This window comes from Protopterus annectens, chromosome 3.part0 (assembly GCF_019279795.1).
Source record: "Protopterus annectens isolate FY-2018-M chromosome 3.part0, PAN1.0, whole genome shotgun sequence".
NCBI lineage: Eukaryota > Metazoa > Chordata > Ceratodontiformes > Protopteridae > Protopterus > Protopterus annectens.
Window position 1 is genome coordinate 1,540,819,635 of NC_056731.1, and position 14,820 is coordinate 1,540,834,454.

The 14,820-nt window shown below is 41.0% G+C and overlaps 1 protein-coding gene across 1 annotated transcript in view; it reads left to right on the forward strand.

The window, feature by feature from the left end:
• Positions 1-5,945: 5,945 nt before the first annotated feature.
• LOC122796832 (zinc finger protein 84-like) overlaps positions 5,946-14,820 on the forward strand; it is a 279,258-nt gene continuing 270,383 nt past the window's right edge. The window contains 1 exon segment of the mRNA XM_044065575.1: positions 5,946-6,039. Coding sequence (XP_043921510.1) covers positions 6,028-6,039 — 12 coding nt within the window. The 5' untranslated portion in view covers positions 5,946-6,027.

A 14,820-nucleotide genomic window follows, 5' to 3' on the forward strand; every position in this document is an offset into this window, starting at 1 on the left:
GCAACTGATCATATAGAGGCCACAGTAACACAAGGAAGGCATTGTGAAATTGCATAGATGGGCCTTGTCACAGCAGCCCTACAAATAAAGTATAACACAGGCCTGGTTCAAACTGCTACACTGAGGATGGTCTGCCAAGGACATTCATTCCCTCCCAATGGCCTACAACCAATACTTTCTAGCATGGGATTGTCAAAATATATGAAAACAATTATAAAAATAGAACTGCTATTTTAATTGTAGATAGTCTGTGTGTAATAAGTGTTCCTTTAAGGGGATTGACTATGACAGACAATAAAATACAGATGTCAGCAAAGGTGTTTAAAACAAGGAGCTGTGGGGCTTGAGTCAGTAGTCAAAGTTAAAAAGAGAGCTATACCCTCGGAGAAGAGGACTGGAGGCTCATGGCAATGACCCTGGAGAAGAGACGTTTATCCACATGCCACTTTGCCGGGATGAGTAATCTGAAACTTGCTTGCCTGGAGAAGAACAGAATTAGAGATTTTGCTTTAAATTTATGTTTGCCACCTGCATTTTCCAATGATACTGTGATTTGCTTACTATTAAACACTACAGATGTTGATTTTATTTTGAATGATCCAACTTTTACAGTTCATAATGTGAATAAATCTGTTTCATAACAAAGCACCTAGCATTAGCTGTATTCATTTTCCTGTCTGTCTATAATTTATATCTATGTATCTCTCATATATCAATCTATATATATGTATATATAGAGAGAGATCATTTTGAATAAATAACCCACTTTTCAAATCGCAAATCACAAACAAAATTAACTGAAAACACATATCATTGAATTGCATTTTACAGAAAATTTTAAATACAGCAAAGGTAATAGATAAATTGAGGGTCTTTCTCCCCCATATTAAAATATACTTTCTCCCCCATATTAAAATATACTAACTCCACAGTTACACATTAGTGGAGAAAAGAGAAAGCAACTCACAGTTTGAATCACTGCTGGTACCCAAACGCAAACTTCTATAGGTAGATTTACAAAAATGAAAGGGGGTATTGACAAGGTACAGATGGTGTTCTACACTAATTTGCCTTGTAACTCCTAATATGCTAAGCTCCAACAGTGATTGTTTATAGCCTTCTATAGCTTTTTGTGAATTGCGATTCAATCAAATCTGCTTTCATTAAAATGTGTATTCAATTATTTTTTTTCAATGACTGATTCAATGAATAGCAGTTCTCTAAAATGAATTTTATACACAAACACACACACTCACCCCTCTCAGCTGTACAGATTCTCGCAGAATGTCCAGATTTTTGGCTCATATTTTTGGTCCTTTTTTTCATAAAATTGTGGTTTTCTGGCAAGTTAGTGGCAAATCATTAAAGTTTGAAAATAATGACAGACATTTGAGTTTCAGTCTTCATACCATTCAGAAAATCCATGCTAATGCATAACCTGTTATCCTATCAACTTTCTAAGTTTGAAAGAGCAATATTTAAAAATGTCCTGTTTTTTTGGGTTTTGTCCCACTTTTATTCATGGCTTTGTCCAAATTTCTTTCCCCAAGAGGTTGAAAGGTATGACACACACACACACACACATACGCACACACATACACACACAAAACGTGCAAGTGGATGAATAAGAACAGGAGAAGCAGAATCTACCAGGCAAACATGCTGGTCTTCTGACCCTTTTTACTTTCAACCTAGGATAACTGTGGAGAACATATTAAGAGCAGTAGAACCAGGCAAAGAGGAAAATGAGAGAATACATAAACAAACTCCCTGACTCAGGATTCCGATATACTGATAAATCACAGTAGCACAAATGCTAGTAAAAAAATTAGAAGCACACTAACAAAATGCATACTTTACAAGAAACTGAACCCAAATTTCGCAGAAGATTGTTGTGGGTTACTTTACCATTAACTTACTAATACAACTGACAAATGACAGCATTTTGAATCTTCATCTTTCCTTAAAATATGTGGCTCATCAGCAAACAAACAGATCAGTGAGGACAGAGAAAGCACAACTATGTTTCATCTCTTACCTGGTAAGTTCAGATCCCTTTTTTACCTACAACCCCAGCTTGTTATGAATTAAATATTAAGTGCAGTGGGGTGCTACTGCACTTAATATGTGCTAGATTGTGGATGAAATAGGCAGGAGGCCACTTGCCTGGTACCAAACACAATGTATTCCTCTGTCCTAAATGGTCTTGTAGAACATGAAGCTTTATAACAATGGCAATATTCAGCTTCTTCAATATCTTAACAGTAACACTTCTAGAATGGTAAACTGGAAGGTCTGCATTCAGATCCTAACTAAAATATGGTGTGGCGTTCCTGCACTTTGACTAGACCATGCTTCCAAAAACGTCTGACTAATATATTAGTTTATTTGAGTTCTGGGTTAAGGAGATTATTGATGCATTTTCTCATTGTCTGACTGCATTTTCCCCCACAGTACTGCCAGTTCAGGGTCTTTGAAATGAGCATAAGGTAAAATTGCACTTACAGACACAATTAGTGCCTTTCAGTCACTCTCACTGCCTATAGGTTTGCAGATGTACACTAGGCTAACAACTACTAGGGCTTTTATAAGTCTAGTTGTGAAACCCAAATGTGTCCCACAAATTACATGTTTTAGACGTTTACACAGGGAGTGACTATTAGCTATGACATAATTAAATGACTTCCGTGGTCCATTAGTTATGACATAATTAAATGACTTCCGTGGTCCATCAGAGACATAAGTGCCAGACCAGAGGTGAATTTTTGATTTCCCATTAAATGGTCCAAGCTACATTTGTTTGACATGGATGGGGAGCCTATTCCAGAGAACGGGAATTCTCAGATATATATATATATATATATATATATATATATATATATATATTTCTCTCCTACATGTCTTTTTTATGTTGCAAACAAAAGTTAGGTCTTTAAATCTAATACTTTTGATGCTGCTTGTTTTGTAGATGTTCAAAAGTTTCATCAGAGAGGGGTTCAGGGATGCCTTCTATGACAAGCATAGGTCACTTCTCAGTAATATGGAGAAGATAGAGTATAAATGTAAAACTTTGAGGCAATCTGCATAGGACATTGTGTTTACGCCCTCTATTCATTTTGTAATGAATCTTTGTGGACATTTCAGTTGCTTCATGTGTCTGGTCAGGCACATACCAAAGGGGGCACTATATTTAATGATGGGTCAGATGAGGGATGAGTATATTGGTACAATGACTTTCACTGACCTAGATGCTATACCCTTACTTATAAGTTGAGCAACATATAAAGATTTCCTTACTACCTTGGACACAAGCTGGTCAAAGGCCAGGTTACTTTCTATATATGGTCCCAGACTCCTGACTTGGGAGTTAACTTTTAGGAGTATTTTATTGATGACAAAGTTTCCTGGGGTGGATGATTTTTTACTTATTTATTATTTGTTTACCGGGAAAGTCTGACTTGGGATGAAGCCAATTTTTAGGGGAGGCCTGGAGAGAAACGCTCCAGACACGTCTTTGTATGTGGGAGGAAACTGAGGCACCCGGAGAAAATTCACACGAATGGAGGGATGACATGCAGACTCTGCACAGAAGGCTCCCCAGTCGAGAATCAAACTGGAGAACCTCTTGCTGTGAGGCAAGAACACTACCACTGCACTCCAGCGGCACCCACGACTTCCCAAAAGATACTATAATGCATTTCTTAGCATTAAGTTTTAAGCCATGGTTTTCCTAACAGTTGTTTATCTGCGTTAAGACTCTCTTGTAAGAAGTTTACATCTTGGGAGATTCTATCACTGCTCCCACTTTGCAATTATCTAGAAACGTGGCTAGCCAGAGGCCTTTGACATTGGTCTTGACTTCCATGAAGTATATGCCAAACAGGAGCAGGCCCAGCATGGAGCCTTCAGGGAACAGCCTCTTTGCGGAAGTGGTCTCATTAATCCTAACTTCCTGGGTCCTAGCTGTGTGTCAGCTGGCTATCCAGCATGTTATATAGGGGTTTATGCCTAATTCCATAAGTTTATTAACAATGTCCAGTGGGTATCAAATGTCTTAGCCAGGTCAAAACAGGCAGTGTAACCCTTTTGCTTGCATCCATTGTCCTGGTTCATTTTCATGCTAATTCTTTCCATGGCTTTTTATACAAGACTAGTCAGACTGTTGGGTCTGTAGTTTCCAGGATCTGTTGATGGTCTGCCCTCATGAAGAAGGATGTCCATTGCAATCCTTCATTCTAGTGGCATGAAGCTTGTTTTCAGATTTTGGTTAAATAGCAACTCCAATGGCCCTGATAGGTCATATTATTCAGGAAGCATCCTGGAATATTATCTCGTCCATCGATGCTGTGTTCTTGGCCTTGAGACCAGCCAGGGCATGCTCTCTTTTTATAGTTGTAGGTGTTATGGTTAAAGGTATTTCATGGGGGGAGGGGGGCTAGTTGTCGGTCAGTAGATTCACTATATCACCTGGCTCAGTGAATGTGGCACTATTAACCACCAGTTCAGCCTTTGAGGTTTCTGACGTAGATGGAGAAGGCCTTATGGCTGCATTTTGCCTTGGAATCTATCTTGACCTCAAAACTGGCATTACTGCACTTAATTAGCCCACTTTTCTGAGAATATAATTTGAGTTAGTTGCTAAGCATTTAACAAGTAAACATTGTTTTCGCTAGACATAAATATTTATGGTCACTGAAGAAAAACATTTTTGCACTACCTGGCAAATTTTAACTTATGTATTTAACACATCAGACCAACATTACAGGACATTGTTCTTAGCCTAATAAAGATCACCATTTTTTTAATTTCCAAAGTGGGACATTTTTCACAGAAACACTGGATTTTGCAATACAAAGTACACCCACAACCAGTGCAAATGACTGGACATCAAAGTCCACTGTTGTAGAATTTGAGTTGCACATATTACTCTATATTACATTAAGGTGTATGAAGTAGAGAATAACAGTTTTATGCGACAGTCAGAGAAAAGTCACGATTGTTTTGTTCTTTTCATTGGACACAGCTACCCAAATAAGGTCTACCAAAGGGACAGGTGGTAACCCTAACTATTGCTTCAGCAGTGAGTGGCATTTAGTTTTTACAAGTACATAGTTTTAGTAAGGCTAGTTAAGATGTGGTTACATATTTTGTAAAACTGCTATTTTTTTAAAGTATACAGTAAAATAAAATAATCAGGGCTACTGAACCAAGGCAGCACATCTTTCCAACTGTGGGCATTAAAAATCTCATTGCTTACTTTAAAAAAACACAGAAGAGAGACAGAAAGAAAACACTTTCATATCTTACGTAAAGATAATAGTTCAGCGATAAGCAATGCTTGAAATGACACAGTAAAAAATATTTTGACTTTTCCCGGTTAGGGGTCGCCACAGCGGAACTCCGGTCCGCTAACGATTGGCGGTAGATTTCTATGGTGCCAAGTTGCCAACCTGACTCCCAACCTTCAAAACAGGTCCCATTCCCGCACCTAACTCCATGTCTTTAGACGTCACTCGACCGCGGGGAAGACATGCAGATGCCGCACAATCAAACAGGAGAGCCTCTTCCTGTAAGGCGACGACGATAACCGCTCCACCACCGTGGCTATAATTTGAAATGATACAGGGGAGTGATTTAATAATTCTTGTACTCAGACAAGTCCTTAGTGCATTAATGGTATTCAGTAAGGCTACACAGAGCAAAGCTAAATTTCAAAGCTTAAAAACATATTCATATGCCGGAGTCGTAGCACAATAAACGTGTGCTAACAGATTGCAAAGTGAAAGTTGTTATGAGTCCGCCTGCCTAGTTAATTATTTATAAGTTCTCCTCCTCTTTGGTCATGAATATTAATAACTGGTTTTGCACAGTGATAGGGACACAGTTTAGTGTCAGACCGGAAGTTATGTCACCAAAACAATTTCCTTGTGGCTGCAAGAAGCTCCTAGATTGGAGGTTAATTAATATCAGTAGCTTATACTCTTGAACATTGCAATCAGTGTTAGTGAATAAACCAAGATCCAAACCATGAATAACGAGGTAAGAGGTGTTATGTGAAGACATAATACTGCTTCATGGAAACTCATGTTCTCTGGTCAGTTGTTGTGTGTCTTCCTATATAGCAGTTTGTCTCTCTGAACACTGCAATTTCTGCTACTAACTGAAACAGGATCAGAACACTGAAGATGGAAATAATGTATATGGAGCTGTAGGGCTCTTGCATATGAACTTGAGTTTGTGGGTTTGTCTACAATAGCAGTTTGTTTGTACAGGTTATAGGTAACATTAAAGGTGGGAAAAGTTTTGAAATGATTTATTGTGGTCTCAGTTTTTTATATCACCAAAAACTGGCATTTTAACAGGGGTGTGTACACTTTACTATATTTTATATCCTGTGTGTGTGTGTGTGTGTGTGTGTGTGTGTGTGTGTGTGTGTGTGTGGAGACAGAGAGAGAGAGAGAGAGAGCTGTAGCTCCCATAGTCTGATATTACTTTCCTCCCCCTAGGTCCTTCTGGTAGCTTTCCTCGGGATTCCTTATAGTAACCTGATGGTCCTTTTTTCTGGTATGCCCTTCAGAATTGCAACAGTATGTTGTGAACATAACACTGTAGAGATGAAGCATTACTTCTTTGCTTCTGAAATCTCTGGATATACTCCAGCATTCTGTTTGCTGCTGCCACTGATACACCAGCATTCTGTTTGCTGCTGCCACTGATACACCAGCATTCTGTTTGCTGCTGCCACTGATACACCAGCTTTCTGTTTGCTGCTGCCACTGATACACCAGCTTTCTGTTTGCTGCTGCCACTGATACACCAGCTTTCTGTTTGCTGCTGCCACTGATACACCAGCATTCTGTTTGCTGCTGCCACTGATACTCCAGCATTCTGTTTGCTGCTGCCACTGATACTCCAGCATTCTGTTTGCTGCTGCCACTGATACTCCAGCATTCTGTTTGCTGCTGCCACTGATACTCCAGCATTCTGTTTGCTGCTGCCACTGATACTCCAGCATTCTGTTTGCTGCTGCCACTGATACTCCAGCATTCTGTTTGCTGCTGCCACTGATACTCCAGCATTCTGTTTGCTGCTGCCACTGATACTCCAGCATTCTGTTTGCTGCTGCCACTGATACTCCAGCATTCTGTTTGCTGCTGCCACTGATACTCCAGAATTCTGTTTGCTGCTGCCACTGATACTCCAGCATTCTGTTTGCTGCTGACACTGATACTCCAGCATTCTGTTTGCTGCTGCCACTGCTCTCTCACTATGTCCTTTGCAGTCCATTCCAAGTGTGATCAACATCCCTATATCTTTTTTCTTGCTCTCTTGCCATTGGTTCAGCTCTGGCAGTTAATTTTTTTAGTCTGGGTTGTTGTGGCCTTATTGTTGTCCCCGGAATTTGTTTAAACTTAACCTGAGGGCCACCTTTTTGGCTGCTTGTTCAGCATTTCCATGTGCTTTGCTAGACTGTTCTCCCATCCTCCACTGCTGTACTTGTCTTTATGTCATCAGAAGAGAGGTTGATCATCTTATATTCCCTCAAACATGCTTGATTTGAGCAAACTGAAGAAACGGGGCCCAGGACAGACCCATGCAGTACTCCGCAAGTCACCTTGCTAACCACTGGCATTGCCAATTTAACTGTGTTTTATGATTCAACCATATGGCCGTACAGTTCCTCTGTCTTGGTCCTACTCTCAGCCTGTCATTTTCCTGTCAGCGTCCTGTGTGCACCATTGTCAGAGGCCTTACTGAAGTCCAGGTAAATTATATCCTGCGGTTCTCTTGTGTCAGTTTCACCTATAAGCATGTCATTGAACTAGGTTAATTTTAACTAGCTCCTTCTGGCCATGAAACATGGTTGTTTCTGTTTTGGAGATTATTATCCTCTAGAAATGCTGCCAGTTTTATCCTCAGGGTGCTCTATATGACATTACATCTCAGTATGTAAACTAACAGGCTTGTGTTCCACATATCTTTTTCTGCTTCCTTCATACATCTCAACCTCTTAATGCAAGAAATCTGGAGAAAGCCTAAAATAATGGGGGTACAAAGGCCCACAAGTAGAAACAGATTTTAAATATTGTTGTTACAAACCTAAAAAATTTTCTAGAATAATAATATTTATGTCAGCATACATTTTTCTGAAGGATATGAAGTCCAAAACTCAAATATGTTATTACTTAGTGACTTCAGTTTCTAAGCTGTTTGCCATAAAACTGTAGGTTTTATGCAGAACAAACCAAAAATATGAGGCAAAAATCTGGACATTCTGTGAAAATCTGGACAGTTGAGAGGGATGGCTTCAGTTCTTGTACAGTGGTATCCGTCTTACTATTTTCCAGTCCTTTGACATTTCTGCACTAGCCAGTTGTCTGCAGTTTGTTGAAGATCTCATTCAAGGGTTTTTGCCCTTACATTTGCCAGATTTATGAGGACTCTGAGTGGTAGCCCATCTTTCCCTTATGTTTGTCCTCCATAAGGGTATCTTTTTGCTTCTGAACCTCCTTCTTTTCTGTCCTGGTGATTGCCACTGTTCTCTTCATTCTGCTCTGCCCTGCCTCCCTCCTGGCATAGCTCCTTCTTGCTTTCTTTTTTGAAGAATAAGTCACAGTATTTATTCAGTATTTCCTGGTCTTCTTTGACATCCCTTCCATCTTTGCTATGTAAGTAAAAAGAAAATTGCTTTCTTTCTGGATTCCTTCATCTTTCTTTCAACATTTCCCATAATTGCTACCTCTGTGATGTACTCCCGATGATGTGCCTGTACCACCTCCCCACCACCTCCTTTACACCTGTTGTAGGCCTTATCTTTTCTCCTGTTTCTGTTTCTGCATTTGTATGTAGTCACACTAGCCTTCATCTTTTTTTGTTTCATCCTCATAACATTGTTGATAGTCCTAAGTAGTCTATCCCTGACCCATAGCTTGTTTTCTCCGTCAGTTTACTGTCAGTCTTCTAACTCACCATTGACTACCTTACCCAGCACAACAGAATCTACTTATTTAAAACCTCAGATTCCCATCTTGTACAGTCCTGTACCACTTGGCTGGACTCCTTGATACAGGGCCTCAAGCAAATCCTGTTCCTTCTCTACCTTGAAACTCTGAATCTCCCAGTCCACTTACAAATGCAAATCTCCCATTGATGTTGTTCTCATTCTCCTAAACCTATCCATTATTCTTTCTTCTAGTTTATCATTGCCCCTTTTTGTTCTGTTTGTTGGATGATACACTGTATCACGTTACTGTAACTACCACAGAAGCTATTCTAGCTTTTAACTGTTGATGAACCTTTTCCACATTACAGGTGCTGTGCTCTTCCCCATCTCTGACTTTTGATCTGATGTCTTTCTTTGTGTAGATTGCTCCTTCACATTCACCTTTTCCTGTTCTGTTATTCTTGAACAACTTCTATTTAGAAACTTCCTTGTTCCACCTCCTCTTGTCACTGGCCTATATTTCTGCAATGATATCAGTGTCCACTCTCCCCTCATAAATCATTGCTTGTAGCTGCACATTCGTCCTGCACAAGACTCCTTGCATTGCAGAGTAACACTGACCAGACACAGTGTGAGTCAACCTTGTTTGTTTCTCTGTCCACTTTTTACCTTCTGCATATTGCCTCATCTCCCCTCACTTCTGCTTCTTTCTCTGTTCCCTCCCTTCTGTCATACTCTGAATGTATGATTGCTGAAATGTTTATAACCCCACACTAATTACTGTTGTCCCTTTTGGGCTAAGCTAGAGCATGTCCCCTTGTATAGGATTTGCTGTCACTTCCAGGTCTTCTCCATATTTGTGTAAGTTTTAAGCCTTTTTTGTTCACTTTCACAGTAAGTCAGTCAGTCGTTATGCTGCCTAATCCTCACTTTCCTCATGTGCTGGCAGATGATATAGGTAGGTAGCACTTCTAAGAATGATACCTCCCACCCCCTGGCATCTGTCTGCAACCTCCCTTACCCTGCTTGCTGCCATCTCAATGATGTACACTAACAGATCATTGATGCACACATGCATCCACCTCTCCTCTGTGGTGATCACTGTGGTCACCTCTTCCTTCGGTCTATGCTTTGAGACCATTTCACTGGTATCTGGTCATTTCCGCTGAGCAACTCCATTCTGACTGAGTTTCCACACCAAAGCTTTCTTCACTCTCCCCACAGTAGCTGTCCTTTCCTTTGCTTCCTGTTTCATGCAGATCAAAAGATGTTATTGTTCCCTTGTATTCAATACTGATCAATTCAGTTATAGAATACAATGCCCTCTTTGGGATGTATGTCACCAGACATAATAAACAGTTGGAAAGACCTCAAGGTTCATAGGATTATAAGTTTAAAGTCTCTAAACTTCCAGAAAAGAGTCGTAGCACTATCTCTCTTTTCTGTGTCTTATAGCTTGTTCAGAGGAGACCTATACCTTGACTTCTGAGCCTTCTAAGACCTAGTAGTCCAGGATCTTTTGTACCTTTACAAATCAAACAGTGTCACACATATCAGAAGAAGAGAACCAAACCTTCTTCGGCAGATTCTTTACTGAGTGTCACTGTCACCCCTGGACTAGTCTCCCACTGCAGATAAAACCGCATGATACACTATCTTCTTTCAAAAATTTACCCTGTGTTGATTGGTATAGCCCTCACTGTGAAGGAAGATACAGTCTAGGGTGAGAACTGCAAGGCGTAATGATCGCAAGACTCTGTAACGTTTAAACGTCCTGTGATGCTTGTGCCACTACCCATACTATTTGAAGCATTTAAGTTTTTTGTGAAATTGATTAATTTAATTTGCCAAATGACATATATGGGAACCTTCATGAGAAGTGTGCACAAACATGCATGGCCTTAAGGGGAGGCATTACATAATCATGCATTTACAAGGATGCAGGTCGATACTTAATGTGGGAGTTAGGCTCATAAATTCTCTAAAAGCCCTGATGACTTCTAGGCTTACAGTCTCCTATGACTGGCATCTACCCCACAGGGGAAGGATATATCCTCTGATTCATTGTAGTAAGGTTGGTGGATAGATATCATCAGGATAAAAAGGTTAAAAAATGTAAAATGTTACATATTAAAGAAGTTCTTTTGGAAGGCTCCACCAAGGCTGTACAGAATGAGACTATACAACACTGATATAGAAATTAAGTATAAAGTAATATAAGAGAAATATAGTACGTATTTACCAGAACAGTAAGTGAAGTTACTTGAAGAGGACCTGCAAATGAAATTGATAAGTTTGTAGCTATGCATTTGGGGATGAGGATGGGTTAAGATATGGCAAGGAAAGTTTAGCCAGAACAGAAGTCTGTTCGGAGGAAACAGATGTAGCTGTATGTTTTTATTTAAAGTAAAAAAAAAACAATAAATTATCTAAGGTCTGATATTTTAAGCAGGTAACAGAATTGTGCCTAATCGGTTAAGGGAAGAAGTTTTGGCAAGAATATTGGTGTTCTGCTGAGGAACTTTGAAGAGTAAAACAGCTTGTTCTACATTTCACTAGCCTGGATTATCAGTGTAAGTTAAATGAGTGATTTGAGACTGTCCGGTGTGCAGTGGGAAGCCTCTTATGTGGCCACCTGTCCAATCACCACAGCCATCTTCATCATATTCCATTCTCTGATTGCAGTATGTGTGCCCACAACAAATATTGAGAGATTGCAGCTCCTTACCCTATTATTAGACAATTATTGGATGCTGTGAACAAGAGGCCAAATGAAGCCAAATAATTGACAGTCCAGAAGTAAATCTGATGGCTTAATAGATTGAGTTATAGTAATTAGCACAGAAGCATTCTACTAATACAAGCTGAAAGTTCTAGAAGAGGAAAACAATTTATACAAAAGAGAGAAGCTTGCCAATATTGAGATGAGAGCTTGCTGAAAATAATCTTGAAATTCTTTAGTATGCCCAAGTTGTAGATACTACTGTTTGAGAAAAGATGTTTACAGAATTATTACTACTGTAGGTTCATAGGTTCATACTAGGCTATCTGCCCTAGGGCATTTATAAGCCTAGCCAGAGAGTGTGTGGCTTTCACCACCCCTTAGGATGAGAATACTATACCCATTAGTTTGCTGTGCCTCTGTCCAGCAGTGACACAGAGATGATTCCCGGGGTAAACCTACGATCTCCCATCCACTCGTCAAGATTTCTCTTGAACAGAGTCAGTGAGGGGCTCTGCCTCACATGGACTGGGATTCTGTTCCATAGTGTAGGGAGTCTCTGGGTGATGAATCTGTCCCTCCAGCACGTCCTATTTATATCCGTGTTGAGGTTTAAGTCTCTTGCTCTCGTGGCTCTGGTGGATTTGGATTTTTTGAGGTGGAGCATGTCCATTAATTCCGGGTTGGACATGGCCTTGTATGTCAGGCACAGATCACCTCTGAGCAGACGGTATGCGACTGAATAGAGCTGGAGTTTCTTCAGTCAGGCAGCGTATGACATATGTTTGAGCCCCTTTATCCTTTTGGTGAGGAACTTTTGGGGTCTTTCCAACTGCTGCAAGTGTCGGGTAAGGTACATTCCGAATGGGGTGTTGTACTCAATCATTGGTCTGATAAGTGAAGAGTACAGGGGTACAATGACCTCTCCTGATCTGGATGTGAATCCCTTCATGATCAGGTGGGCAATGTAGAAGGTCTTCCTAACCACTTTGGCAATGTGAGTGTCAAAAGAGAGGTTACTGTCAACTTGGGTCCCCAGGTCCCTGATAACTTCTTCCGTGTTTAATGGATTACCACCTATGTAGTAATTAGGGGTTACCTTGTTTTTCCCAAAGGGTATGACTATACATTTTTTGGCATTTAGCTTAAGGCCATGGCTCTGGCACCAGTTATCCATTTCTATGAGACCTGTCTGGAGGATGTCTGTGTCTGATGGAGTGTCAATTATGGTGCCCAGTTTGCAGTCATCTGCAAATTTTGTCAGCCACAATCCCCCTATGTTTGCCTGCACTTCAGAAAAATAAATGCCGAACAAGAGGGGGCCCAGGACTGAGCCCTGTGGGACACCACTCATGACCGGCTTAGAGTCTGACATGGCACCAGCAACTCTAACCCTGTGGGTTCTGTCCTTGAGCCAGTTTGCAACCCATCTTGTGACATATGGGTTTACATCTAAGCTGGTGAGCTTTTCTATGATGCCCGAGTGGGGTATTGTGTCGAACGCTTTTGCTAGGTCAAGGTAGGCTGTGTGAACTGCCTTACCCTCATCAATGGCCTTAGTGACTGTTTCGAAAAAGTCGACCAAGTTCAAGAGGCAGGATCTGCCCTTGACAAAGCCAAATTGGGTAGGATCCAGTGTCTGTAGGTCCCCAATGTCTTTATTTATGAGTTCCATTATGATCCTCTCCATAGCCTTGCAGACAAGGCTCATCAAGCTTATGGGGCGGTAATTTCCAGGGTTCGTAGAAGCACCGCCTTTGTGGAGTGGGACCACAGTTGCCGTACGCCATTCTTTGGATACGTATCCTGTAGTAAGGCTAAGATTAAACAGCAGCCTTATGTGTGGGTTTAGTTCCTCATTGAGTTCGTGTAGCACACAGCCAGGGACACCGTCCGGTCCCATTGATGCTCTGTTTTTTGCTTTAGAGAGAGCAGCTCTCACCTGGGCATCTGAGATGTTTGGGAGGCTAGACTCTGGTGGTATAGATATTTCTCCTTTTGGGGGGGGGGGGGATTTGTACTGAACCTGTCTGCCAGTATGTTGGCAATGTCTGTGGGTTCAGTGATTTTTGTATCATTTTGGACTAATTCTGAGCATATCTGGGAGTTTCCACCCAGGTTTCTAACATAGCTAAAGAAGGCCTTATGATTGTCTTTTGTGTCTTTAGCGATTTTTCTCTCAAAGTTGGCCTTGGATGATTTTATGAGTGATCGTAGTTTTTTGCTAGTATTGATCAGAGATGCCTTCCCTTTTAGGGATTTTGCTCTGTCATGTAGTAGCTTTCTCCTCTTGTTGTAGAGTTTGTTTATGGCTGGGGTCCACCAGACCGGGCGCCTGCCTTTGGTGGAAAGGGTCTTGATTTTATTAGGAATTGCTTGATCCATACATTCCTGGAGGTGCTCGTAGAAGGCATTTGTAAGGGTTTCAGCAGCGTGGGTTGTGGTTTCCACTGGCTCGGAGGCCTTGAAGGATACCACTCCAGTCTTAAGAAGTGTGAAGTCTGCTTTTGAGAAGTTCTTCACTGTGGTCTTTTTTGCTGAGGTTGGGGGAATGTGGATCTCCAGTGAGATTAATTTATGGTCTGATCTCACCAATGAGGGATATACTTCCGGTGTGGAGCATTTTGTCCCCATGTTTGTGATGATCAGGTCTAGTATATTTTCTCCTCTTGTGGGAATGGTGACTAGTTGTTCCATAGCATTTGAGTTTATGAACTCCAGGAACCTTTGGGCTAGGGTGTTGGGGCTTGAATAATGTTCCTAGTCTATGTTTGGGTAGTTGAAGTCACCCAATATGATGGTGTTTGGAGAGACATTCATACTCTCCAGTGTCTTCAGGAAGGCTGTGTGAGTTTCCTGAGTTTGAGAGGGTGGTCTGTAGCATGCTACAAACTGTAGGGCAGTTTTACCTATGGTTAATTGCACCTGGATGGTCTCCGATGCTTCGTTGCCACTAACCTGGAGGTGTGGGTATCCTTTATGAATATGGATACTCCCCTCCTTTTGTGGTTCGGTCCAGATTTTGGGGCGGGCATGATATGAGGTATAACCTGATAGTGCTGGGGTGCTCTCAGGAGCCTTGAACCAGGTTTCAGTCACAGCACAGACATCGATGTTCTCCATACTGAGGAGGGCTTCGAGGGCGTGCATCTTG